Source organism: Periophthalmus magnuspinnatus, chromosome 24 (assembly GCF_009829125.3).
Source record: "Periophthalmus magnuspinnatus isolate fPerMag1 chromosome 24, fPerMag1.2.pri, whole genome shotgun sequence".
NCBI lineage: Eukaryota > Metazoa > Chordata > Actinopteri > Gobiiformes > Gobiidae > Periophthalmus > Periophthalmus magnuspinnatus.
Window position 1 is genome coordinate 2,874,692 of NC_047149.1, and position 27,869 is coordinate 2,902,560.

General features: G+C 43.9%; 2 protein-coding genes across 2 annotated transcripts; both read right to left on the reverse strand.

Annotated features, from left to right (window-relative positions):
- Nucleotides 1-314: 314 nt before the first annotated feature.
- LOC117393120 (cell cycle control protein 50A-like) lies at nucleotides 315-11,473 on the reverse strand. The gene is made up of 8 exons (XM_033991318.2): nucleotides 11,215-11,473; nucleotides 10,162-10,432; nucleotides 9,423-9,542; nucleotides 8,083-8,190; nucleotides 6,699-6,786; nucleotides 6,092-6,235; nucleotides 5,169-5,375; nucleotides 315-2,348 (listed from the first exon to the last, which is right to left on the reverse strand). Exons 2-8 carry the CDS (start codon nucleotides 10,402-10,404, stop codon nucleotides 2,155-2,157), a joined length of 1,104 nt encoding a protein of 367 aa, XP_033847209.1. The 5' UTR covers nucleotides 10,405-10,432; nucleotides 11,215-11,473; the 3' UTR covers nucleotides 315-2,154.
- A 3,582-nt stretch (nucleotides 11,474-15,055) lies between these two features.
- On the reverse strand, nucleotides 15,056-27,595 carry LOC117393186 (filamin-A-interacting protein 1-like). Its single transcript, XM_033991378.2, has 8 exons — nucleotides 27,555-27,595; nucleotides 23,905-24,181; nucleotides 23,453-23,623; nucleotides 22,904-23,082; nucleotides 19,775-21,448; nucleotides 17,393-17,716; nucleotides 15,731-16,304; nucleotides 15,056-15,460 (listed from the first exon to the last, which is right to left on the reverse strand). The coding sequence occupies exons 2-8, from the start codon at nucleotides 24,172-24,174 to the stop codon at nucleotides 15,299-15,301; spliced, it is 3,354 nt and encodes a 1,117-aa protein (XP_033847269.1). The 5' UTR covers nucleotides 24,175-24,181; nucleotides 27,555-27,595; the 3' UTR covers nucleotides 15,056-15,298.
- Nucleotides 27,596-27,869: the final 274 nt, after the last annotated feature.

Below are 27,869 nucleotides of genomic sequence, written 5' to 3' on the forward strand. Positions count from 1 at the left end.
AAGAAACATTTCCATGGAGACAAAGAAGAGGAGGCCGTCTCTAGGCAGGTTTATGGAGATGCAAGCATGCTCACAGAAAGGGCACGAGTTTTTTTGTTTGTTTTTCAATAAAAAACTTTTTTTTTTTAAAACAACATACATTTTCTTGTTTATTTTTTGGCTAAAAAGCTACACATTGGCTCATGCCAAAATAATATAAAATGTGGAGTGGGTTGGTCCAGTGCGTCCCCCACAGACTGTAAGATACTCTCGCATGTTAAAGCACACATCTATGTGATGTCTTAAAAACAAAAATGAAAACAAGAGACTTTATTCTGGCATATTTGATACTTTATATTTTCATATATTTTTGGTTTGATTCCACAGTTACATTTCAACACATCTTATCAAAACAACATTATTAACACATTTTTCACATGCAGCAGGTCCAGAACATTCACATGTTTAAGAGTGCATGTTGCAGTTAGACACTAAATACAAATAAAAACACTGTTTTAAAAGTAAATAACCCTGAGGAGGAGCGTGCAAATACTGCCAAAGATTAAACATGAAAATTGCACCAAGCAATACAAGGCATCACAAATCTGAGGATCCAAAAAGCTGTGAAAGTCTGTGTAGTTTGTTAAAGCCTCAATATTTTGTTAAATAATGATATAAGAATAATAATAATAATAATAATAATAAAATAAAAAAACAGGCACAAAATCAAGCCATCAAAAGAGCTCTGGCATTGTTCCTCTCCCCCATGCACTAGCAACAAAACAGTTTATTTACAAGTGTTTACTCATAACTTACACCAGCAGTCAAAAGTGTGGACACACCCTCTCATTAAATGTGTTTTTTCTTTACATTTACTACTTTCTACATTTTATAACACACAGAAGACATAAAATATAAGAAGCAGACGTATGGAATTATGTAGCAAAGAAAATTAAATATAAAAAATATTTAGTTGACTTATTTCATTTTCAAATCCTCGGCGTGTCGGCCCTTTGCTTTGTGGACAGCTCCAAACCCTTGTCCTTCTGTCTATGAGCTTCATGATGAAGTCTCCTCAGATGGTTTTCACTTCACAGCTGAGCCTCAGGGTCAAGAAATGACAAAAGTGCAAAGCAGTGATCAAAGGAAAGGGTTAAGGATAGTTTTTATATATAAAACAAGTTTGTTTGTTATTTTGAGTGTATTTTTTTGTCTACTACATTCCACATGACTCATTCATAGTTTTGATGCTTCAGTGAGATTCTACAGTGTGAATAATCATGGAAAGAAGTGTCCAAATGTTTGACTGCTTGTGTGTTCCAACCCCTTGAACTCATATTTTTTTATTTAGGATTTAAGGATGATAGTTCCCACATAATCTGTAGAAAATTTTCAGAAATGTTTGAGAAGTTGAAAGCTTCAAATTAAAATGAAGATAGATTAATTTGACTCTGGTCAATCACTGTTGCTAAATAAGAATTAGTTTAGGTTTTTTTCTGTATTCATTTCAAATGGGAAGATGCACATTATTTACACACAAACAGGTCAGAGTTGACATGTAAATATGCCAGGTTGAGTGTGACAGTCCCGTCCCCAAACAAACGACAGATACATCAAAATATAAAAAAATTGTGAAGCTGCCGCACACGTCCATCACAAGTGACAAAACATTGAAGAGCATATTATGAGGAGTGTGGGAAAAGTCAGAGCGCAAAGCTGCAGTCAAGGGGAAATGAGCAAATCACATGATGATGATAATGATGAAAATGATTATTATGATTATGTTTCTTCTTATTATCATTATTATTAAAGGAAATTTATCTGTACCTGTCCGCACTGCTCTTCTTCGAGTTTGTATTTGTTTATTAAGAGGATTGAGTCAACATGTTTCAGGTTTTGATTTGTTTTGTTTTAGTTGAGTATCTTAGCAGTTAGCATATGGGGTATTACTAAAGTTGTCAACCTATATTTTCTGATCAGTATCACTTTAGACAAAGAAGGTCCTAGTCCTGTTTGAGCTGCTGTGTTTTCTCATCTCGTCTTGTTTAACTTTTGTTTTTTTGTAATTCACGGTTCATTACATCATTTTCATTTGGCTAATCATTGATTCAACCTTTTTCCGTGAAGACAGTGTAAAGACAGTAAAAAAGACAGTGTACAGTACATTTCCCTCTCTCAGTTGGTGATGTCGGCGTTGTTGGTACGGTTACCATACTTGTGGTGGATAAACAGCAGGACGACTCCGAGGAAGAAGCAGACAGATCCCACGGTGACATATGCGATTCCCAGAAAAGGATTCTTTCCTCCCATCCATGAGATTGTGCTGAGGATCACACGCTTCCGGCCCTCGAAGCTGCGCACTGGGAAGTCTGAGAGGACAGAGGGTTAAGGAGGAGCAGAAGGGCACCGGGGGAACAGGGGGTAAGGCACGCCCCACAACCACAGGGTTCAAACCTCAGACTGTTTCTTAATGACGCTGTGTCCTAAGTGAAACACTTCACACCAAATATGTTAAAATAGAATGTTGTAAATATGTAAAGGACAAAAAACTTTTATGAAAACATTATATAAATAGCATAGGCGGTCTCACCTACAAGCATAGCTTGGGCTCTGGAACCCAACTCCTTGACAGGGGCTAGTCTCTAGACATTTCTATGACGTCGCTCACAGGGAATGGCGGTGAGCTGGTGTTGGGCTTGCTCATTGCCCCACAGCTCAGCCGCCACATGGTGGAGTTCACCCCGGTGAACGAGAGGGTCGTGTCCCTGTGCCTTCGGGTCGGGGACAGGTCTCTCACTGTTGTGTCGGCCTATGGGCCAAACAGCAGTGCAGAGTACCCGGCCTTCTTGGAGTCCCTGGGAGGGGTACTAGACAGTGCACCAACCGGGGACTCCGTTGTTCTCCTGGGGGACTTCAATGCCCATGTGGGTAAGGACAGTGACACCTGGAGGGGCGTGACTGGGAAGAACAGCTTCCCTGATCTGAACCCGAGTGATGTTTTGTTATTGGACTTCTGGGCTGGCCACAGTTTGTCCATAACAAACTCCATGTTCGAGCACAAGGGTGTCCATCGGTGCACGTGGCATCAGGACACCCGAAATCGGAGGTCGATGATCGACTTCGTTGTCGTGTCATTTGATCTCCGGCCGCGCGTCTTGGGTACTCGGGTGAAGAGAGGGGCTGAGCTGTCAACCGTGAGTTGGATCCTCTGGCGGAGGAGGAAGCCGGACAGACCTGGCAAGCCCAAGCATATCATGAGCTCTGCTGGGAAAGTCTGGTGGGGGGGGTCTTCAACTCACACCTCCGGGAGAGCTTCTCCCAGAGCCTGGGGGAGGCTGGGGACATGGACTCTGAGTGGGCCATGTTCTCCACCTCTTTTGTCAATGCAGCTGCTCTTAGCTGTGGTTGTAAGGTCTGCGGTGCTTGACGCGGCGGCAACCCCCGAACCTGGTTGTGGACACCAGAAGTATGAAGAAGTAGACTTATCAAGCCCTGTTGGCTTGTGAGACTACTGAGGCAGCTGACGAGTACTGGCGGGCGAGGCGTGCCGTGGCTCATGCAGTCACGGAGGCAAAAATTTGGGGTTGGGAGGAGTTCTGTCAGACGGCCTCAAAGAGATTCCGGCAAACCGTCTGACGACTCAGGAGGGGGAAGCATTGCTTCACCAACACTGTTTACCGTGTGAGTGGAGAGCTGCTGACCTTGACTGGGGATGTTGTCAGGTGGTGGAAGGAATACTTTGAGGATCTTTTCAATCCCACTGTCACGTCTTCCAAGGAGGAAGCAGAGACTGGGGACCCGGGGGCGGACTCGTCCATCACGCGAGGTGGTTGGCAAGCTCCTCGGTGGCAAGGCCGCGGGGGTGGATGAGATCCATCTCAAATGCCTTTGGGGGGTGCTCCGGGAATATGGGGTCCGGGGCTCTTTGCTAAGGACTGTCTGGTCCCTGTATGACCGGAGCAGAGCTGTGCTCATTGCCAGAAGTAAGTCAGACCTGTTCCTGGTATATGTTGGACTCCCCCAGGGCTGCCCTTTATCAGCGGTTCTGTTCATTATATTTACGGACAGAATTTCCAGGCGCAACCAGAGGTCAGAGGGGGTCCGGTTTGGGGACAACAGTATCTCATCTCTGCTGTTTGCAGATGATGTTGTCCTGATGGCTTCATCGAGCCAGGACCTGCAGCAGGGACTGGGGTGGTTTACAGCTAAGTGTGAAGCGGCTGGGATGAGAATCAGCTCCTCCAAATCCGAGGCCATGGTTCTCGATCAGAAAAAGGTGGTTTGCCCTCTCCAGGTGGGTGGAGAGTCTCTGCCTCAAGTGGAGGAGTTCAAGTATCTCCGGGTCTTGTTCTCGAGTGAAGGAGCATGAGATTGACAGGCGAATCAGTGCAGTGTCTGCAGTGATGCGGTCGCTATATCGGTCTGTTGTGGTAAAGAAGGAGCTGAATCGAAACGCAAAGCTCTCGATTTACCGCTCAATCTACCTTTCCTGCCCTCACCTATGGTCATGAGCTCTGGGTAATGACCGAAAGGACAAGATCATGAATACAAGCGGCCGAAATGGGCTTCCGTCGCAGGGTGGCTGGGCGTTCCCTCAGAGATAGGGTGAGGAATTCGGTCACACAGGAGGAGCTCGGAGTAGAGCCACTGCTCCTACAAGTCAAGAGGAGCAGCTGAGGTGGCTCAGGTATTTGTTCAGGGTGCCTCCTGGACGCCTCCCTGGGGACGCGTTCCGGGCATGTCCCACTGGGAGGAGGCCCCAGGAGAAGACCCAGGATACGCTGGAGGGACTATGTCTCTCGGCTGGCCTGGGAACGCCTTGGGGTTCCACCGGAGGAGCTGGAGGACATGTCTGGGGTAAGGGAAGTCTGGGAGTCCCTGCTGCCCCCGCGACCCGGGCCCGGATAAGAGGAAGAACATGGATGGATGGATGACTCACTGAAAAACTGTTGGCTAATGCTAATGCAAATGCTAGCTTGTGACTCTGAGAGAGACTTGGTTAACACAACTCAGCTCATGTGTTGTAGTTCAGATAAACCAGTTCTTTATGGTCAGATTGTGTTCAAATAAAGCTCAGATTAAAGTCTTGAGTGATAAAACTTCAGACAGAGGAGTGCCTACAGTTAGTGTCACACCCCCAGGGAATCATTTAGACCATTCCCTGTGGCATTTAGTCAGTTGAAGGATACTGTACTGCACTTGGAGGGAGTAGTTTCCGCGCGGCAGAGTGGGTGCCATGTTGTTTTTCTTCTGGATTACACGGTACAGTTTCCTGAACGTGGGTAGAGCCGCTGTGCGCATCCAAACGATGAAGTCCTCGTTAATAAATCCATTATTCTCAGGATCAGTGTCCAGCTCATACACCGGGTGGCGCCAATTCACTGGCTTCACTGTGCCTGAGGGAGAGGAGGAAACAGGAAATAGGTGAAAAATACTTGAGCTTTGAAAAACCAAAACAAAAATGCAAAGGATTTTTAAACAACAATATTCCTGCCTCAATGTAAAATGTACAGTTCTTTATAAGAAGTATCTGAAGAATTTGGCAAGAAGCATCTGAAGAATCTGGCTATTAGAACCAGGGAAGCTGAAGTGTCTTGCCCAAGAAAAAAAAAGTGTTCATTAGTAGGAATTGAACCATAAACCTCCAGATGTGAGTGATGAACATCTTTTACAGATACTGCTTGTTAAAAGCAAATTCTCTGAGAACAGGGCTGATCTCACACACAAAATGCATCACGTATTTTTCCTTGTCACATATTTTGGATTAGATGAATAAATGTGGTGTTTTCAGGATGAAGTTCGTGAACATAAACCTCCATTTAGAACAAAACATCAGGTTTAAAAAGCCTGAGCTGAGCGCTATGATCTACCATTTCATCACATATGGATTCAAATGGATCCATATAAACAGGCCTAATTAAAGCAGATTATTTAGGCCTGCAACATGTCCTCATGTGGGAATGTTCCAAAGCATAACTTTATCTTTCCATTTCCATGGAATCATGCAGGTGGCATATCAAAATAAGACACAGTAAAATCTGAAGATGACCTAAGTGAGAGTTGTGTCTAAATGTTCCTCCCACTTTTTGTAGTATTTTCAGACATGTTGAACCTTGGAAAGCGGCCGTGAGGTTGGTGCTGCCTCCAGGGTTCCTGAACTTCACGTGTTTGTCAGTCCACCAGGCAATTCCTGTCGAGCTGAGAGCCACCGGAACACGAGTCCCGTTTGGATCGATGTAGAACAGCTCCAGAGTGTCTGAGGAAATACACAAGCATTTAACACAACCAGAGGAGCAGAGCCAGAGGAGCAGAGCCAGAGGAGCAGAGCCAGAGGAGCAGAGCCAGAGGAGCAGAGCCAGAGGAGCAGAGCCAGAGGAGCAGAGCCAGAAGAGCAGAGGAGCAGAGGAGCAGAGCCAGAAGAGCAGAGGAGCAGAGGAGCAGAGGAGCAGAGGAGCAGAGGAGCAGAGGAGCAGAGGAGCAGAGCCAGAGGAGCAGAGCCAGAGGAGCAGAGCCAGAGGAGCAGAGCCAGAAGAGCAGAGCCAGAAGAGCAGAGCCAGAAGAGCAGAGCCAGAAGAGCAGAGCCAGAGGAGCAGAGCCAGAGGAGCAGAGGAGCAGAGGAGCAGAGGAGCAGAGGAGCAGAGGAGCAGAGGAGCAGAGACAGAAAAGCAGAAGACCAGAGACAGAGGAGCAGAGAAGCACAGGAGCAGAGAGGAGCAGACCGTTGAACATGCTGTTGGCAATGGCGCCACATGGTGCGATGGGCTTGTGGTCGTGGTTGGCATACGGTTCACACTCTTTACTCGGCTTCTACAAACACAGAGGAAAATGAACAAATAACACATGATGAATAACACATGTTTGTTTAAATCAGTCCTATTGTGTTTGTTACTCTATAGTTATAATCTCCAACACCTGTGGATCATTATGTTATCATTTTAAATCACAATATTCATTTAAAATGACTTAATAAAAGAAACAATTCCACTGAGTCTCATAATTTTTTAGTCTTGAAATGTCTCATATGTCTCATGTTTTACTGACGTGGGAGACCAAGGGAGACCAACAAGGAGATGTCTTTAAACTCAACCAAGAGTTTTCGGCCGAAGCACATAAACTCCATGATTACCTCAGAACCATCCCCAACCTGCTGCAATTCTGCTCAACGCGCTATGACCCTACAACCAGAGGAGCCGCCTGCAGAGTGCGACCTGGACAGACAGCTGTGACCAGGGGAGCCGCCTGCAGACTGCCTCCTGGACAGAGAGCTGCATTGTGAGGAGCCGCCTGCAGAGTGTGAAGTGGCGTTCGGCTTAAAGAGGAGATACATTTCCCCATTTATATTCATTAGCAGCCTCATTAAATCTAACATGTCGTTCCAATTACAATACTAGTGTTTATGCTAAAAAAGAACCTCAGGTTCAGGCAAATTGTAATGAAATAATCGTTTTCCCTTTTTGTCCTAAATTTGCACTGTTTTATAACCAATAAAACACACAAAAGAATTCTGGTCTAAGTGTCTTTTAGCGTTAAATGATTGGTTCCCTGTATCAAGAATGCCACATTCAGAGAGAAACGAGAGACAGAGCGAGACAGAGACTGAGAGAGACACAAGAGAGACAGAGAGAGAGACACAAGAGAGACAAGAGAGAGAGACACACAGAGAGTGAGACGAGACAGACACGAGAGAGACAGAAAGACACGAGACAGAGATGAAACATAGACGGTAGATTTTTTGCTCAATACATATATATATATACATACATACACACACACACACACATATGTACAAAAGAGTAACAGTGCAGCATATAAACAGAATAAATCTCAGTAAAGTGACTTCAGTAGTATTGCACATGGGTATAGTTGAATGACACATGTTCAGTGTTAACAGTGTTGTACAGTCTGACAGCAGCAGGAAGGAAAGACCTGCAAAACCTCTCCCTCACACAGCGAGAATGAATCAGTGAATATGTCTCCTTTCAACATTTTTTTAACATTTTTTTTTTTTTTACTTTAAACATGCATTAGTTTGTGTGCTCTTACATTGAGGGTGGACAGGTTATGGTTGTGTTAGCTTAAATGTGTTAGCTTGACTGCTCTTACAGTGAGTGAGGATATGTCCCCATTGAGCTGACTGTCATCTCTGGACTTGACGTAGCGCCGATGGTTCTGGTAGAAGTTTGACAGTCCATAATACATGAATACGTTACTCTGTGAAAGAGAAGCATGAGGTATTTACTTCACAGGAAATATATAGAGGCTTTTGGTAATCTGCTGTTTCATTTTAGATTAGGGCCGGGCGATGTGACAAAAAATAGCCATGATTTTTTTTTCTCACTTTGATCAATCACAATTTTTGAGTCATTGAGTCTCAAATGAAATTTGATATTTTTTAAATTTCCTGAACATATACAAAACCCGCTGTTAATAATAATAAAAAAGTGTGTCCTCTCCTATAAAGACCAGAGCTGATAACTGAGATAGGACTGGGGCGGTGGACCTCTCCTCTAAAGACCAGAGCTGATCCCTGACAGAGGACTAATGGAGGTTTATAGTTTATATACTGTATTTTCTGCACTATAAGGCGCACCTAAAAGCCTTTAATTTTCTCAAAAACCTACAGTGCGCCTTATAATCCGATGCACCTTATATATGGATCAATATTGGTCAATTATGACGCCCGTAGTCAGGAGGCGTCTCCGAAGTAATAGCGGTAATAACGGGGAGACGGGGAGTCAGCGCCAGGCGACATACACCACAATCTGCCAATGGATTGCGGATGCCTGGGCTGATATATCAGTCTCAACTGTGGTCCGAGCTTTCACGAAGGCAGGAATTGTCACTGAACTGCCAGACAACAGCAGCGACACGGATAATGGCGATTTTGACGAGACGGTATCGGGCACTTTGAATGCCGAGCTCGCCCAACTTTTCAACTCAGACACTGAAGAGAAAGAATTCGACGGATTCGTGAATGATTCCTCATTCACAAATCCGTGAACTGAAAAAGTGAGCTTTACGTGTTTCTTTTACGTGTTTACAACTAAACAAGGCTGGGAGATATTGTGAATATGGACAGTAATGTTTGAATAACATTGAGTTATTGTTATTGCTTTGCACTATTTCGAGAGTTGCTATATTGTGAATGCATTAACTTGTTTTGTGAGTGAAAAAAGTTTTCAGAGCGTTTTTTTATTTTTTATTCTATTAATAAAGTTTGACTGACTGACTTATCTGTTTTGTTGACATTCCCTTTAGCGCAGCTCCATCTCGTGGATGCATAACACAACCCCAGCTACTACAGTAGTTTCTATTCTATGCGCCTTATAATGCGGTGCGCCCTATATATGAAAACAGTTTTAAAATAGGACATTCATTGAAGGTGCGCCTTATATTCTGATGCGCCTTATAGTGCGGAAAATAGGGTAGTTATGTGTTTTTACCTCATAGGCCTGGTGGAGGTAGAACTGGATAGAGCAGGTGCAGGGGGTGGTGCTGTGCCAGCTGAAGTTCTGAGCACAGTTATAACAGGGACTGGACACCTCCACTCCGGTGTAGTCGATCTGAATATAAGAGATAAAACAGAGAAATCTGAAAATAAAACCAACAAGAAGAGGAGCAGACATGTCTGCATGAAGACTATTTGTGTAGCTGCTAATATGTTTTTAAAATAACCAAAAGGGTCATAGTTCTTCCCAACCATTAATAATAATAATAATAATCAACAATAATCACTTACACTTGTAATGCACTTTACAGGCTTGTCTAAACCTCTCAAAGTGCTCCACACTGTGTCCATTCACTCCACACTCAGTGGTGAGAAACTACTATTGTAGTCACAGCTGCCCTGGGGCAGACTGATGGAAATGAGGCTGCCAATCTGAGCCATTGGCCATTCCCACCACATTCATACTAGTGATGTGGGTGAAATGTCTTGCCTAAGGACACATCGACAGAACTTGACATGAATGAGAATCAATCCTCCCACCTTGTCTTTGTGAATGTGTAAATGTGAGAGGCTGTAGGTGCAGAACGGCAGTTTGCCCCAGGGCAGATGTGGCATAGGAAGGAGGGACAATGGCCTATGTTAAGTGCTTGTCAATTTCAGGAGAAGTGAGAAGGAGGAAAAAGAGGGGGGGGGGGGGGGGGGAGTTATTTTCACAAACCCAATGTAAGCCTCACCTCAAACTCTCGAATGTTGTTGGAGGTGACGTAGAGTCCAATACCAATAGGGATAAAGATGAGTCCAATGATGAAGAAGGCGGGGAGCACAGAACCAGCGGTCAGGATGGGCTGCCATGCAGGGAGTCTTTGCTGTTTGAATGCCGTATTCTCAGGTTTACGCCCACGCAGGGAGGCCCCGCCGAGACCCACCACGCCAATATGGCCGTCCTCCTCTTTGGCATTGTACCCGGATGCCATCATTATTCAGGGGAACTCAGGACCACTCAGACTGAATAACAGGAGAGGCAGAGAAGATTAAAATGAAATATATTTATCCTAACACACAGATGACAAACAAAGGACTTGTTACATAAGGCACTTGCATTTAAAGGGCCTATATTACGCTATTTCCTGATCTATGTTATAATGCATAATGTGTACTGTAAAGAGTTTTGAGTGCCTTGAAGGTGGAAAGATGCTATATAGAAATATAATCAATGCTGCTTTGGAGATGTAGACAGACTAATATTAAAGGGTTAGTCAAAAAAAAAAAATGTGAATGAAACAAAACACAACTCCAGGTCTGTTTTTGAGGAGGGAGCATTCTAACATGGCTTAAAGCTCACAAGAGTCAGTTTTATGTCATATAGAACTTAATGAAAAAAATGAGCACAGTAGATGCCCTGACTTTAAGGCACTATTAATATTAAGACACTAATATTCTGCCAGTGAAACACCATGGGCTCTACATGACATAGCCAGTTTAGTATGTTTCATGCTAAAAGTGATAACTTCAAAACATGCTTACTTTGTTATAAGCCTTTTATATGAAATGATACCATTACATATTCACTTATATTTACTGTACTACTCACATATTTCCCATTAGTTATTTCTGTTCAAATCTGCGTGAAGTCAGTAACAGTGAAATAGGACCACGAAATTTAATCTAAAATAAACTGACAAAAGTGATTAAAAGTGCCCTGTTACACCAACAGTTGCAGCATAAGTCTGGATCTGTTCGAGCCTGTGTAATCTGTGAAGCACACAACTCAAACTCATGTCACTTACCCTCTTCAACCCCTCTGTAGGTTTATGTTGTTAGCAGCAGAGCTAACTGGTGCTAATGGAGATCCCGCTGTCTCCGGTTTAACACGGATGACACTTCAATGTGTCAGTGACATTAGACAGGGTTTAATTAAAGCTCTTTCATATGTGTAATACTGTAAACTCATGCCGAGCCTCGGTGTAATAAATCCATGCTCGGAGCAGCTAACTTTCACCTGTTAGCCCGTTAGCTTTTAGCCTAGCCACTGTCAGCTGCGTGTGTGACAGGTGCAGCGCTGCCCCCTAAAGCTCCGGACATGCCATTACATCACAATCCTCCTGGATGGACGTGAATGACGGTCATTTTTGAACTGGGCTGAAAAGTAAAAGTATTCTTATTATTGTTTGAGCCCCGCTGACAAGGCTGAGGGTTTATTTTTAACACGTTCATGGTTTGAGCAAACAAAGATATACAAATAAAAACAGCTAGATTCAGTCATTTTTATTGAACAAAATCAATACATTTGAAGCATTATAGGACCTCAAAATATGCGCAAAATAACTTTGTACTCTTGAAGTACATCTTAAACAGGTACTTTCTTTGCTCCTGTATGTGGACTTTTACTTTATTGACAAAATTGAGCATTTCATCCACCCCAGTATTTCATCACTGCAAACTTTGCAAACCTCACCTACGCCAAAAACATGCATTTGTGAACTTCATTTAACGATTTCTTCGGAAAAGAGACATAACTTTGGGACCCAGACTTGACCCAGACTTCTACCTGATTCAGACTACGAAACTTTTGTGAGAAAAAAAACATGAGGTTTGTGACTTTCCATGTTCACGTTAGTCCTTATGGGGTAGTTATTTCACAGTACTTTTCTAGCAGCATACTTTTACTTGAGTAATAGCCTATTACTGAAGTAACAGTACTTTTACTTGAGTAAAAGTTTTGGCTACTTTGTCATCTCACTGAGTGTTTCTTGTGCCTCCTCATTTGAAACTACCAGATTTTGTGCTGTTCCTACTATGTTCCTTCTTACTTCTCATTCTCTCTCTGGCTCTGCACCTCCTGCTTTGCCCCCCTCTTTTCATCCTGCTAGGCAGCTAAAGCTCCCCCCTGCTTCTCCAGTTAGGCATCCAAAGTACCTCTCTGCTCCTCTTCCTAAGCTCATCATTCCTCCTTGTGTAAATTCTCTCTTTGCTCCTCTTGTTGAGTTCCTCACTCCTCCTTTCACACTTCTGCATATTGAATGTCCCTCATGAGGACTTCTGTGGACTATACCATGGATCTATTTAAATAACTAAACAATGGGGAAATTTCAGTGTTACAATGCACAGTTTAAGAATAGCAAGAGAATAGAAGTAAACAGTCAGAAATCAAGAAAAATAAATATTAGACAATAAACTTAAACACAACGCTGCAAATTTAATAAGATAAACTTAAACACAACACGGTACAAATGTAATAAAATAAATGTAAACACGTATCTGCAAATGTAATAAAATAAACACAACACTGTGCAAATGTAATAAAATAAATTTAAACACAACATTGTGCAAATTTAATAAAATTAATTTAAACACAGCGTTGTGCAAATTTAAAAAACAAAAACAAAAACTTAAACACAACACTGTGCAAATGTAGTAAAATAAAGGGCTATTGAACAGTTGTAAGTGTGATATTATTCTGTAGTGCAGCAGATGAACAGAATACACTGCAGGTGAACTGACTTACCACAGGAGGATGACACATGTTCAGGGCCAGCAAACCAATGTCTGAACCAGATTTGTTTTGATTTTGAATCTGAATTTAGATTTACGAGCTACATGAGCGGTTTAGGAGGACTCATCTGAGCACCTGGGCCATGCTGTTGGGACGTATGAGGGCAGTGCACAGCTTGTGTATGGAGGAGAGACGGCATGAAAAATCAAACCTTATATAAAACTGTATTGTTTAGAAAATGTCTTGTTGTTCCGAGACGAGGTCAGTTTGACAGATTTGGAATAGGTGCAGCATCTGCAGTGATGCAGTTGCTGTATTGGTCCGTTGTGGTAAAGAAGGAGTTGAAAGGTAACGCTCTCAATTTACCGGACAATCTATGTTCCTGCCCTCACCTATGGTCATGAGCTCTAGGTAACGAGAGCTCGAGGTCGCTGATACAAGCGGCCAAAATGGGTTTCCTCCGCAGGGTGGCTGGGCACTCCCTTAGCGATAGGGTGAGGAGCTCGGTCACATGGGAGGAGCTCGGAGTAGAGCCGCTGCTCCTACACATTGAGAGCAGCCAGTTGAGGTGGCTCGGGCATCTGCTCAGGATGCCTCCTGGAAGCCTCCCTCGGGAGGTGTTTTGGGTATGTCCCACCGGGAGAATCCCCCGGAGAAGACCCAGGATGAAGGGACTATGTCTCTCGGCTGGCCTGGGAAAGCTTTGGCCTGGAAGACGTGTCTGTCTGGGAGTCCCTGCTCAGACTCTTACCTCTGCGACCCAGCACCACATAAGTGGAAGAAAATGGATGGATGGAGTTATACAGTTACATTGTTATATAGAGTTATAAAGAAAAAGCCTGTAATTGATCCGAGTGTTCATGGTCCTGTTTAGGAGTTTGATTTTACAAAAAAAGGTGAGAGTGACTCATTGAAAAACAGTTGGCTAATGCTAGCTAGATTGTGACTGTAATATTATTTGAGAGGGACTTGTTCAACGGCACAAATCAGCTCATTTGTTGTAGTTCAGGTCTTTCTGGTCAGATTGTGTTCAGATGAAGCTCAGATTAATGTAACTTGAGTAATAGAGCTTCAGCGTAGTGCTTCAGTTAGCTTCACACCTCCAGGGAACGTTGATGACATCAGTTACAAAATATACAAAATAATAGTTGTAAATTTCCCCTGTGGGCTCTGAAGAGAGCCCAGCCCTCTTTCTTTGACCCTGTTCAGGCACAGATCTCATCCGACAAGCCCCTCTCATGTTTATATTGTTTAAAACTCTTTCTGCAAATTTTATTATCCATGGGTCTTAGATGCCTTCCATAATGTCTACTGTATTCAGATGATCGCTGTTCTCCAGGTGGCTTCTCAGGACTGAAGCAAACCTGTCCACACTGTCCATCTGCTGCAGGTGCCATTTAAAGTTCTTCTTCTTCTTCTTCTTGTCCATTTATATTCAGAAATCTGATTCTGCTGAACCCAAAGTCTGTCACTGTTGTTGATCTGATTTTGTCCCACTGCTTACATGCTTTTCTTCGTAGATGTCCACTAAATTCATTTTACATTGAAAAACTCTTTTTCTCTCTGTAACTGCTGCTGTCAGACTCGTCATTTTGGTCTTAAATGTTCATGTTAACCTGCTCTACATGATCTTGGTTTATGAACATTAATACCAGACAAACCAGTAGTCTCCCTTCTATATACAGTCTATGGTGGAATCCCTTTTCTTCTGGGTTCATCGCCTCAATGGTCAGTGTGATGTTATCACATTCTAGAGTCTGAAAACCACCAGTCGACCCCCGACCCTGAGAGTCCACCTTGTATCTCCACTGTAAATGCACTCTCATGTCCCACTCATCCACTTCCTCTTACATTAGTAGATGGCTCAGTTCATCCACTTGACGTAAGTCCAGGTTTGGTTTTAAAAATTTGAAAATGTGTTTTGGGCGAATTACATCCTGCTCCTGCTCTGAGGCACAGACTGTACATATACACTATAGACGCTGCACTTCCTCTAATAGTCCTAAGACTGACTGCAGCAAAAACAATGTAGATCACCCAGGTTAACTGCACCAACAGCACAATAGTTCTCTTTAATATTATAAATGTCCTGCCTGATAAGAACTAAACGAGGAACAGTAAAAGAAGCAGTAGTGTTTTGTATTGCTTTTTATTGGTGACTGTCAAACACAAACAATATAAAAGCATAAATGTGAGAATACAAATGTTTAAAATGCTTTCAGACACACACAGACTTACATTCTAGTGTAACCTTCACCTTTTATACTTTTGCTGAAATAAAAAGCCATGGACAGGTTTTGTTTGGCTTAACTACACAGACTAAACCAAGTCTCAACCAGTACCAAAATATGGTCTAAGCCAGGACTAAAGCAGGACCGTCACAGTTGTCCTCTTGTGTTGGGAGTCACAGTGGACTTTCTCAGCTGTATCTTCAAACTCTCTGCTCTGGACTCAAGGCGCGTGATGGAGGACAGACCCAGGAAGCACTTAGGCCCTGGGGTCAAAGGTTGGGAGATCCGAGAGGTCAAGTCTGGACCAGGCTAAGATCAAAAATACAAACAGAGAACAAGAGAAAGAGGATTAAACACTTTTATGTATGAGGAGCAATCAGGAGTATCGGTATCTGCCAGAGGTGTTTTAATCCCGGTTTAGTCCTGGCTAAATCAGGGCTAAGTCTAAACCAGATCTACCCCGGAGCTAAAACAGGTCTCAACCTAAACAGAACTAAACCAGGATTGTACCAGATCTAAACCAGGTCTAAAGCAGGAGTTGAATAGGTCTAACCCTCTCTTTAATTTGAATAAGCTCACCATATTGTGTACGGTCCTGGTGTTCCCATTGGTCGGAGTGATCATGATGCTGCTGCTCTTTTTCTCTGGACTTTTTTGAATGATTTTGTTTGGACTTCCTGGACTTTTCTCCAAACTTGGCGGGACTTTTGGCGCTCTCCGCACTGTCCCCACCTCCTCCATTCTCTCCTCTGTCTTCCTGCTGAACTGTGGTGCCCCCAAGTGGATGTGGATCTTATTGTCTTCTGTCGTTATTATGTTTCCCTGCGAGCTGAAGTTTGTTTGTGGGTTTTCCGAATGCATTTTTATCACAGTCTTGCCAGTGTCTTTCAACTCGTTCACCGGCGTCGTGCTAACTGTGATGATCGACACTGGAGATTGAAAACTTTCCGTGCTTTTCTCCAAATTTCTTGCTTTGGAAAAGGCCGTGATCGTGACCGGAGACTGTGCCCGCTCAAACCCCTCCTTCACTCTGCTTCTGAATACGGGAGGTTTTGGGACAATCGTAATCTTTGGATTTCCCAAAGTCGGAATGATGGTCGCGCTGGAGAAGAATTCCTCTGCTTTGGGACTGGTGATCTCTAGCGTTGCGCGGCTGTTTTAGATGTCGAGAAAATACAAAAACAAGAGAGGGAACAAGAGAAAGAGAAACATTTTTACATATGAAGAGCAAACAGAAGCATTGCTATCTGTTAGTCCTGATTTAGTCCCGATTTAGTCTCGCTTTAGTCCAAATTTAGTCCTGTTTTAGTACTGATTTAGTCCATATTTAATCGAAATTTAGTCCTGTTTTAGTCCCGATTTAGTCCAAATTTAGTCCAGTTTTAGTACTGATTTAGTCCAAATTTAGTCAAAATTTAGTCCTGTTTTAGTCCTGATTTAGTCCCGGGTTAGTCCTGCTTTAGTCCTGGTTTAGTCCTGCTTTTGTCATGATTTAGTCTTGGTTTAGTCCTGTTTTAGTCCTGAGTTAGTCCTGATTTAGTCCTGATTTAGTCCTGGTTCAGTCCTGTTTTAGTCCTGAGTTAGTCCTGATTTAGTGTCAGTTTAGTCCTAAATTAATCCTGTTTTAGTCCAGGTTTTGTCCTGAGTTAGTGCTGTTTTAGACCTGGTTTAGTCCTGATTTAATTCAATTCAATTCAATTCAGTTTATTTTTGTAACGCCCAAAATCACAACAACAGTTGTCTCGAAGGGCGTTCATGTTTTGGTTGATGGGAGAAACCAGAGTACCCGGAGGAAACCCATCCAGACACGGGGAGAAACATGCAAAACTCCACACAGAAAGGCCTGGGCGACCTGGGGATCGAACCAAACCCTCTTGCTGTGAGGCATGAGTGTTGCCACTCAGCCACCGTGCTGCCTACACACAAAAACAAGTGTGTACAATTTAGTCCTGGTTTAGTCCCAGTTTAGTCCTAAATTAGTCCTGTGTTAGTCCAGGTTTAGTCCTGAGTTAGTTCTGTTTTAGACTTAGTTTAGTCCTGGTTTAATCCTGGACTAAACAAGAACCAAGGCGAAACGAGGGCTAAATCTGGACTAAACCTAGACTAAACAAGACACCGGCCAAACTGCAGTGCCCCCAGGTGGATGTTATCGTCAGGTGTTAATATATTTCCCTGTGCACTGAAGTTTGTTTGAGGACTTTCCGAGCACATGCTTATAACTGTCTTCCTCGTTTCTTTCACCTATTTTCGATGTTTGGCGTGAAGCGGATGTGCAGAGGTCTGGTTTGTGGAGCTGGACTTTGCTCTGGAGGTTTGTGTCTGACCCAGGGACTCCACGAGCTCGCCTGCCCGGACTCTGCGCTCGCCGGGGGATATCTCTCCAGCACCGGTCGACTCCGTCTCTGTCGTAGATGGTTCATGAAGGTGTTCTCTTCCTGCACAGACTTCCGGATGAAGCCGGCTGCAGTTTCATCGTCTGAACACTGGGTTTGTGTCGCGCTGGAGGTCACGGGGATGTCCACCATCCTCCGCCCGGTCACGCAAGGCCTTGACACGCGACTCAACCTGGAGGCAGAGGAGAACATGCAACAAGGCGATCAGAGTCACGATTTCAGTTTTAACTAAATGATTCTGTTCAAGTTCACATTTTAAACTTGTCCAGAAGAGACAAAAAGACTACAATCTGAACTGACGAACTAACACAAGAATCACGTTTCAGAACATGTTTGTACAGATCTAAATTACAGGGTGAGATGTTTTATACTGAATAAGACCACTGGAGGAGCTGGAGGAGGAAGTGTCTGGGGTGAGGGAAGTGTGGAAGTACCTGCAAAGAATTGTTTCCATTCAAATTGTGATTTCAATGCAATTGTGATTAATCTTGCAGCCCTTAGACCACTGGTGAATTGGATCACAGTGCAGTAATGTGGTTTGGGCGGAGTCAAAGGTGAAAAACTCAAACGAGCCAACAAAAATGGAAATATCAACATACATGGCTGCTATGACTTTAGCAGAAATGCGGATTATTTGGATTTTTAAAAGATTCACTATGTAACTTTCTTGCTCATCTCCATTCAGGTATTTTTGCCTGAAATATTCCACAGAATTACTTTAAACTCAGGTGACACCACCAGGCCAAGTTACAGGTAATGTCTGTGGAAAGGCTCACAGTAATGCAAGGCATTTATGTAGCAATAAATGTAGCTGCTTTATACCTATTATACCAAGGACAATTCCTGGCAAATAAAACATAACCATGAAACATAAGTAGGTGGAAAACCCCCCACTAGAAAAGTTACAGTTACCCTTTAAAAAGACCCCTCCTCTTATCCCCTAAATTGAAAACATTGTTCAGCAAACCAAACCTTCTCTGAACCACTCTAGAAGACCACAGACTATATATAAATGGACATAGCTAACCCACTAGCCGCCGCATTCCAAACAGGAAGTGAGCATGGGCGCGCTCCAAACCACTTTCTGTGTAAACAGTGAGTCCCCTCTCTCTGTAACTGCTACTGTCAGACTCATCATTCTGATCTTAAAATGTTGGTTTTAACCCGCTCTACATGACCCCGGATTTTTTTATTTCACTATTTTGACATGGACATTAATAACAGACCAGTCCGGTGCCTGCTTTCCCGGAGCCCGCTAGCATTAGCAACAGCTTGATTGACGCCTTGTTGCCAAGCGCCCGCTCCCTGCCAAACTAGTGGTGCAGGTGGGAAGAGGCATTGCCTTCAACAGCCTCGCTCCTGATTGGCTCTTTGGTTTCATGCTCAGATTTCCAAATATGGTCTCTGATTGCAGATTAGCCGCTATAACCCCTAGCCTCAGTGAGCTTCTTTTGGAGCCCAACACTGTGATTGATGTCACACTCATTTAGTCCACTTCTATTATTGTCATGATGCCTGTTTTTCCTGTCCTCCCGTGCTCTCTCCCCCTCCCCTACCTGTCTGCCTGGAGCTGGGCGGAGTTCCTGAATCCTCCCGCGCGCACCTGGAGCGCATCAGCGCAACTACCTTCACCTGCTGCCGAGTATATGAGGGCTCGGCAGAAGACACTCGGAGCCAGACCGTCCGCGTGTTCAACATGAATGCTCCAGCCTATTTTTGCATTTCGTTACCTGTCAGCCTGTTTGCTTATTGGATTTTTCACCTCCTTCCAGATTCCTGCCCTCGCTCGCTCCTGCTCCTGCCTCTGCGTTCCAGCTCCGGTATTGTCTACCCTCTGCCCTGCCTCCTGCCCTGTCTTGGTCTCCGATGTGCTTCCCGTCTCCTGCTCTGGCTTCCGCTCTCTGGATTACCCCAGCTCAGTCTCTCCTGGTCCGGCCCCTGGTCTCGTCGTGTCTCGGTTCTGGCAGTCTCTGCTCCCGCGCCCATCCTGGATTATCCCGCTCCTGCCCTGCCCTATGTCCCGTGTATGATTAGAGAACAATCTGAATTGACTTTGATCCTCACTGTAAATAAATGCACTGTAAACCTGCCCCTGAGTCTGCACTCATTGGTCCGCACCCGCACTAGCCGTTACGACAATTATACAGTTTATGTAGAACTGAATATGAAGACCCAGCTTCAGTTCATTCTATAAAATAGCAAAACCAAAATGCATCACTCTCCTCCTCACCTCCTCATGCTCTCCAGCTCCTGTGTGACCTTCTCAAACTCCTCGTTCCTCTGAGCATTCCTCTCCTCTTCTTCCCTGAGCCTCCTCTTCATCCCTGCGTGCTCCGCCTGCAGCTGAGAGATCCGGTCCTCCAGGTTCATCAGCTCATGGACCTTCTCCTTCAGTGTGACATTCTCTGCTCTCAGCTCCTCGTTCCTCTCCTCCTCCGCTCTGAACCTCATCCGCAGCTCTGTCTCCGCCTCTCCTTTCTCTATCGCCTTACTTCTTGCCACTTCTGCCTTCAGCTCCTCCATCATTTTTGCCAAAGAGTTTGATTTTTCCTGCTCAGATCGGAACCGTTTCTCCAACAGGTCGTACTCGTCTCCCGTCTTCACCAAATCTCCCTCCACAATTTCCAGATGCTTCAACCGACTTCGAAGTTTGTTGATTTCCAAACTGAACTCTTCTGAGATTTTATTTTTTTCCTCCAAATTTCTTTCAGTTATTGCTAATTTGGTTTGTAAATCTTTTTCTCTTTTTTCCAAATCTTCACACTTAGCATTAGTGCTGCTTAGATTAGCGTTTAGCTGCTTGCATTTCTCCTGCTCGCCCGTTAGCTGTCGCTGCATCTGCACCTCTCTCTCCTCCATCTCAGACTTCACCTTTAACCTCTTTTTACTCTCATCGATCAGCTTTTCCGTAACTTCTGAAACTTTAGCTTGTTCCTCTTTGAATTTACGGCCGATATCTTCACATTTCTCCTCTTCTTGCTTCAATCTTTCCACCAAATTCTTGCGCTCGTCCGTCATGATCACCGCCAGCGATTTGAGTTTTGTGATGTCATCTTTTAAAAACCTTTCGGTCTTATCAAACTTTGCCTCAGTGGACTGTAGCTCCTTCACTTTTGCTTTCACAGCTTCCAACTCCATGGACAGTTCTTTCACATTTTGTTTCTCTTTTTCCAAGTTTGAACAGAGCTGTGAACTTTCAGTTTTGCTCTTGTTAAAAATCGTTTCTAACTTCTCCATTTGTCCCACGTGTTTCTGAACTTTCTCAAACTCTAGTTTCAACATTTTACTTTGATTTTGCGCCTCTTGAAGCTTCACTCTAAACTCTTTACATTGGGATTCCATTTTGGTCAGCTCCTCGTCTTTCCCTTCCATTTCCAAAACCTTTTTCCTCAATGTTTCTAATTCCGAAACCAAATTTGGATTTCCGTTTTTGCTAATTTTCTCTGTTAATTCCTTCAAATCACTTTCTGAAATCTGTAGAACTTTATTTCTCTCTTCCAGCTCCTCTATCTTATTGGAGAGTGTGACCAGTTTGAGTCGAAGTTGCCGCATTTGTGAATCTTGCGCCAAGAGCTTGTTCGTCATATCTTCTTGTTCGTTTAGAAGTTTGGCTGACTTCACCTCGAGCTCGGCGTCCATTTTGAGGATGGTGTGGGCGTCTTCTTGGGTTTTCTGGTTTAAAATGGTGATGCGCTCCTCTCGCTCCTGCAGTTTGTGGCTCAGGTCTTGTATCTTCTGGGTTTGTTGGTCTGATTGCTCCACATGTTTCTGTCTGTCCTCCACCATCAGAAGAACAAAGGACCGGAGCTGCATCAGTTCAGATTTGAGTTTGTCCAAATGTCGACGATGCTCTTTGTCTTTACGAGACTGGTACAACTTCTCCTGCTCCACGAGACGCTTCAGTCTGGAAGAAAACAGAAATATGAATAACACTGTTACAACTACTACTACTACTATTACTGCTGCCACTGTCACTGTTACTACCACTACTGCTAATACTACTATTACTGTTACTATTACTACTACTGCTATTACCACTATTACTACTGCTACTGCTAATACTACTACAACCACCGCTGCTGTACTGCTACTACTAATGTTACTACCACCACTACTACTACTGTTGCTGATGCTACTACTACTACTACTACTACTTCTTTTACTGCTGCTGTACTGCCACTACTATTACTGCTGCTGGTGGTGTTACTACTGCGACTACTACTACTATTACTACTGCTACTACTACTACTACTATGACTACTACTACTACTCTTACTACCACCACCACTATTACTATTACTATTACTATTCCAACTATTACTACTACAACTACTACTACTATGGGAGACAAGCATTAGTGAGGTGGTCTTAAACGAGTATTTGTCTGTGTAATCCCTCAGTCGTCCAGGTCTGACCCATATAAAAGAAAAATTCAAATCTGTCACTGGACAAAAGTTTTAGAGTGAAGACATTTGGCAGCTTGTCCTTGACACTTCTTCAGTTCTGGCCAGATCACTGCTGGACACTGCCTATATCTGTCTGAAGGAAGGAGTTAACTACACTGAAAATAACACACCTGTTTGTTTACAGTTTCTATTTGATTACAGTTTCTATTTGTTTATAGTTTCTGTTTGTTTACAGTTTCTGGCTAGGTCTAATGAGCTACACTGTGAGTGAACTGTGCCTGAGTCATATTTAGAATAATCATTCAGCCCCCTAATGGATGAAAAGTGAAGTGAGCGTGAACTAAACAGTCACTCCATAAGAAAATGTACCAGCACCGTCATGATAGCTCCTCAGGACCCCAGTCTGATGTACATCTCCATCTCAAAGACACTTACCACTCCTTTGAAGACAGTGAAGTTCAGATCCTAGCCATATAAAAGAAACGGTTTGAGAGTTAAAGAACCTATTTTTGTTAAGAAAGACAATCCTTCGTTAAACAGGAATGGGGGCCTGAGACAATATCTCATATTTATAAATCCATCCTTAGATCTACCTAAACAAAGAAAACTATAGGGATAGCCAGTATGCTAATAGCTAATATAATATAATAATAATATAATATAATAGCTAATAGGTGTGAGAGCACCCATTAGGGGCCTGAATGATTATGTTAAATATGACTCAGGCACAGTTCACTTACAGTGTCGCTTATTAGATAGCCAACAAACAGAAACGGTAAACTAACAAACTGTAAACAAACGGAAACTCTAAACAAACAAAAACTGTCAGGTGTGTTAGTTTAAGTGTAGTTAGCTCCTTCCTTCAGACAGATATAAGGCAGTAATCTGACTGAAGAAGTGTCTTGGATGAACAGCCAAACTTCTTCACTTCTACAACTTGTGTAGTCTCTGACCTGAGGCGGTCTTGCTCCAGGAGGTTGGTGAAGTCATCGCTTTTACTCATGAACTCTTTGTGTTTGTGTTTCTCTGAGTCCAGTTCTGTCACTGTGCGCCTGTGAAGCTTCTCCACCAACAACAACTGCTCCAACATCCTCCTGTAGGTATCCCTCTGCCTCTGCTCCAGACGATCCAACTACAGAGGAGAAAACAGTCATCCTCTGTACCTCTGACCCTCCTCTGCACCATCTGATCCTTCTCTGCAACATGTGACCCTCCTTTGTACCATCTGACCCTCCTCTGACACCCTGCTCTGACCCTTTTGTCTGCACCCTCTGCCCCTCTCCTCTGCACCCTCTGCCCCTCTAATTTGCACCCTCTGTTCCTCTGCATCCTCTGTTCCTCTCCTCTGCTCCAGACGATCCAACTGTACAGAGGAGAGAAGAGTCATCCTCTGCATCATCTGCTCTTTCTCTCCTCCTCTGCTCTTCCTCCTCCTCCTCCCTTTTGCTTTTCCTTCTCCTCTCCTCCTCCTCCTCTGCTCCTCCTCTCCTCCTCCTATTTACCTCGGCCATAGGCGCCTCGTACACGTCCTCTCTGTTGTTGTCATGAGTATAAACTGCGTCTCGTTGCAGTGCCTGGAGTGGTCTGTAGGGGACAGCAGAGCCATAGTGAGCCTCTAGAGCCTCGGGACCAGACTGCTGTGAGTGAAGCAGAGCGATGATGTCATCACGGGCCTGAAATAGTGGCAGATTGGTTAGCCCTGCAGCCTCACATCACGGTCTTCAACTTCTAGAACATTTATGAGCCTAAACATCCACAGTGATCCTCCAGCGGCTCCTTGTGACCAGATAATCCTACTACGCAAAGATACGGCTATAAATATATATATAGAGAGAATCAGCCCAAGAACCAAAACAACTGGTAGCTGTCCTGATAGTAGCAACAGTAGTAGTAGTAACAGTAGCAGTAATAGTAGTAATATTTGCATTTGCAGTAGTAACATTAGCAGTAGTACCTGGACCTCTCCTTCCATGATGCCCAGTAGGTGGAGCAGGTCCTTGTTGCTCAGGTCTGGACTTGGGTTCTTCTTGGGTGCTGATGGTTTGGTTCTGTTGGAGGTCCTGTTCTCCTTCCCCTCCTCTGAGGTCCTTCTCCGATTCAGGTCTGGACTAGACTCGGACTGGATTTGGTCTGGACTAGACTTGGATCTGATCTGGACTTTGTCGGTCTGAGGAGGTCCCGGGTCCAGACCCTCCTCCAAGGACTCTCGCGTTCTAGATCGCATCTTTTACCTGAGAGAGAAAAATATAACAAAATTAAAAAAAAAAAAAAATGTAAATAATGTAAATAATGATTCAGAGACCTGGTTTGGCCACACACTTCGACTGTGGCTGAGCGTTTAAAGAGACGTTTATATTTAGAGTCATCAGGGAACTCCACATTCCTCTGAGCAACAACAACAACAACAGCTGTGCTTAGAATCTAACCCACAACCTCCCTCTGAGACCCACGAGTCTAACCCAGAGCCTTCTCACTGAGAGGAGATAGGATAACCACTCTGCCACAGGACCCCCTCACGTGCACGCTCCGCAGACAATAGTGCATGTTACAGCAGCTGCCTGAGGGTGCTGGGGGTTTGAATGAGGAGAGATCACAAGATTACTCACACATGTTATTACAACGTTATATCATGGTACAACGTTATACTTTAACCCTGGTCTAATGGGCTGAAATGTCCCGCAGTGGAGCTTTAATTCTGTTCTAATGTGATGAAATGTCCCACAGTGGGGCTTTAACTCTGTTCTAATGTGATGAAATGTCCCACAGTGGGGCTTTAACCCTGTTCTAAATAAAAGCTGAGTGATTCCTCCAGGAGCTGACGTCTGTGCCGTGTGACTCTGATTTCACACTCTCCATAGAAACTACACACAAACACAACACAGTCTGCTACATTCAACAGGAGGAGGAGAGGGAGAGGGGGAGGAGGGGAGGACATGAGAAGAGAAGAGGAGCAGAGAGTGAGGAGAAGAGAAGGGGAGGAGGGGAGGACATGAGAAGAGGAGGAGAGAGGAAGAGAGGGTGAGGTGGCTGTGGTACAGTCAGAGGGACATAAGAACTAAGGAGGAGAGAGGGAAAAGAAGAGAGGGAGAGAGGAGGGGAGAGTGGGAGTGAGGGATGGTGGATTATGGGAATTGTGTAATGGTTTGTGTGAACATGATGTCACCACATTCTGTGAACCCTCTGAGTGAACAGAGCTGAGACGGGTCTGAACTCTCAGGTGGAGTTTGCTGTTTCAGATACAGATGTGTTGACCTTTGACCTGGTTTATGGTTAATATTTGTGTAATCACCGGGACTATCCACATGAAACAAAAACACAAAGCTCTTCTCTGTCCAGATAAATAAACAAAAGTCAATGCACCTTGGACCCATCTCCAGACACTGAGCTAGTTTTGATCAAGACTAACTTAGCTGGAGGATTTGACCTAGAGCTCTGTCTCTGCTCCTCTGACTCTGCTCCTCTGTCTCTGCTCCTGTGTCTCTGCTCCTCTGACTCTGCTCCTCTGTCTCTGCTCCTGTGTCTCTGCTCCTCTGGCTCTGCTCCTCTGACTCTGCTCCTCTGGCTCTGCTCTTCTGCTCTCTCTCTCTTGTATATTTGAGATGGGAGATAAAATGTTTTCATGTTCATGCCAAGTGCCCTTTCTACAGTGTGACTTAACTGGTCAGTGTGGGTCAAGTGTATTCACCAAGGAAACAACAACAACAACAGAAATGATTTTCAGCAGATACTCAAATCTTTTCTCATGTTTGAGTCATCATTGAACAGGGCTGTTCAACGATGACGTGTTAGCAAATGAACACACTGTTCTGTAGCCCCAAACTTAAAGTGCGTTCAACTCATGCGCTGTTTTGACTTTGACTGGGTTTGGTGAATTGAACCTTTGCTAAATATTTATCACAGTTTTACATCAGTGAAGTGGCAGTTTCTGAAGAAAAGTCCAAAAATCCAGGAAGTATTTGTGAATTATAAAACAGAATACCTCTGCCTGTGTCATCAGCACGAAAACTCAAAATACAGACACAGTTTAGGCTCAAACCCTTACACTTTAAACCTGCATTTCACTCAGTAAAGCTGTTGTCATCTATTTGTATTAGTCTAATCAGAAATATTATGTCATTTAGACACATTTTGGTCCTTGTTTACATTGTGGTTGCTAGGTAACAGTTTAATGGAATTACCTCATCACATCTGCTGCCCGTGTCCAACCAGGAAGTAACATTATAAACTTCACCAAACAAAACAAGGAAAGACTAGGCAGGATTTGAAATCAAATCTTAAATCTAATGATGTAACTGTGTTTTAGTGAAATGAGTGTAACCTGTCAGATGACCTTTAACCTCAGAGTCAGCCTCTCATGTTTCAGATGACCTTTAACCTCAGACTCAGCCTTTCATGTTTCAGATGGCCTTTAACCTCAGCCTCTCATGTTTCAGATGACCTTTAACCTCAGCCTCTCATGTTTCAAATGAACTTTAACCTCAGTCTTTCATGTTTCAGATGACCTTTAACCGCAGATTCAGCCTCTCACCTTTCAGATCACCTTTAACCTTAGCCTCTTACATTTCAGATGACCTTTAACCTCAGCCTCAGGCTCTCATGTTTCATATGGCCTTTAACCTCAGCCTCTCATGTTTCACATGACCTTTAACCTCAGCCTCTCATGTTTCAGATGACCTTTAACCTCAGCCTCTTATGTTTCATATGACCTTTAACCTCAACCTCTCACATTTCAGAAGACCTTTTAACCTCAGCCTCTCATGTTTCACATGACCTTTAAACTCAAACTCAGCCACTCGCGTTTCACATGGCCTTTAATCCCAGACTCTGGGGCTGATGTCATTATGAGGTTATTAAAATTGAAGCTCTCCATCAACATAACCAATGTAATGTCTCTGAGGAAACATTAATGTAAACCAGGACTGAAGCAAGACTGAAGCAAGACTGAAGCAGGACTAAACCAGGACTTAACCAGGACTAAACCAAGACTAAACCAGGACTAAACCAGGAGTTAACCAGGACTGAACCAGGAAGGAACCAGTACTGAAACAGGACTGAAACAGAACTAAACCATAAATGAACCATGACTGAAGCAGGACTAAACCAGGACTGAAGAAGGACTAAAATAGGACAGAACCAGGACTGAACCAGGACTCAGGACTGAAGCAGGACTGAACCAGGACAGATGCAGGACTGAAGCAGGATTTAACCAGGCCAGAACCAGGACTAAAGCAAGACTGAAGCAAGACTGAGCAAGGACTGAGCCCGGACTGAATCCGGACTAAAGCAAGACTGAAGGAGGACTGAAGGAGGACTGAAGGAGGACTGAAGGAGGACTGAAGGAGAACTTAACCAGGGCTAAACCAGGGATAAAACTGCACTCAACCAAGCCAAGTCTACAGCAGGACTATTCCAGGTTCAAACCAGAACCAAAATATGGCAGATTTGTTGCCTAAATAAATTCATAATTAGAACTAAACATTTTCCTGCACAGAATCTATAACATCACACCATGAAAACTGCTTCTCCAACTGATAACATGAGCTTCCAGAATTCTGTGAGTTTCATTTTACACTGATTTGAAAAATAAGTCTGATTTCATCTCACCTGATTCTGGAGATTTCAAAATCAGTCCCCGCCTTGACGTTGACTCCAAATGAGACCTTTAATGTTCCTCCTCAAACACAAATAAATCAAGATTAAACAGACAATAATAGTCCAGCCTGCTCCTGTCAGACCCACATTTGGGTTCTGGTTTTGTCTGCTCGGGTTTGGGCGAGTCCAGTCAATTTCTGGGTTAGTCCAGTCAAGGTCTGGAGGAGTCCGGTCAAGTTCTGGGTTAGTCCAGTCAGGTTCTGGGTTAGTCTGGTCGAGTTCAATCCTTTTGTATCACAGAGAAGCCTCATGAACACAGAGCTAAAA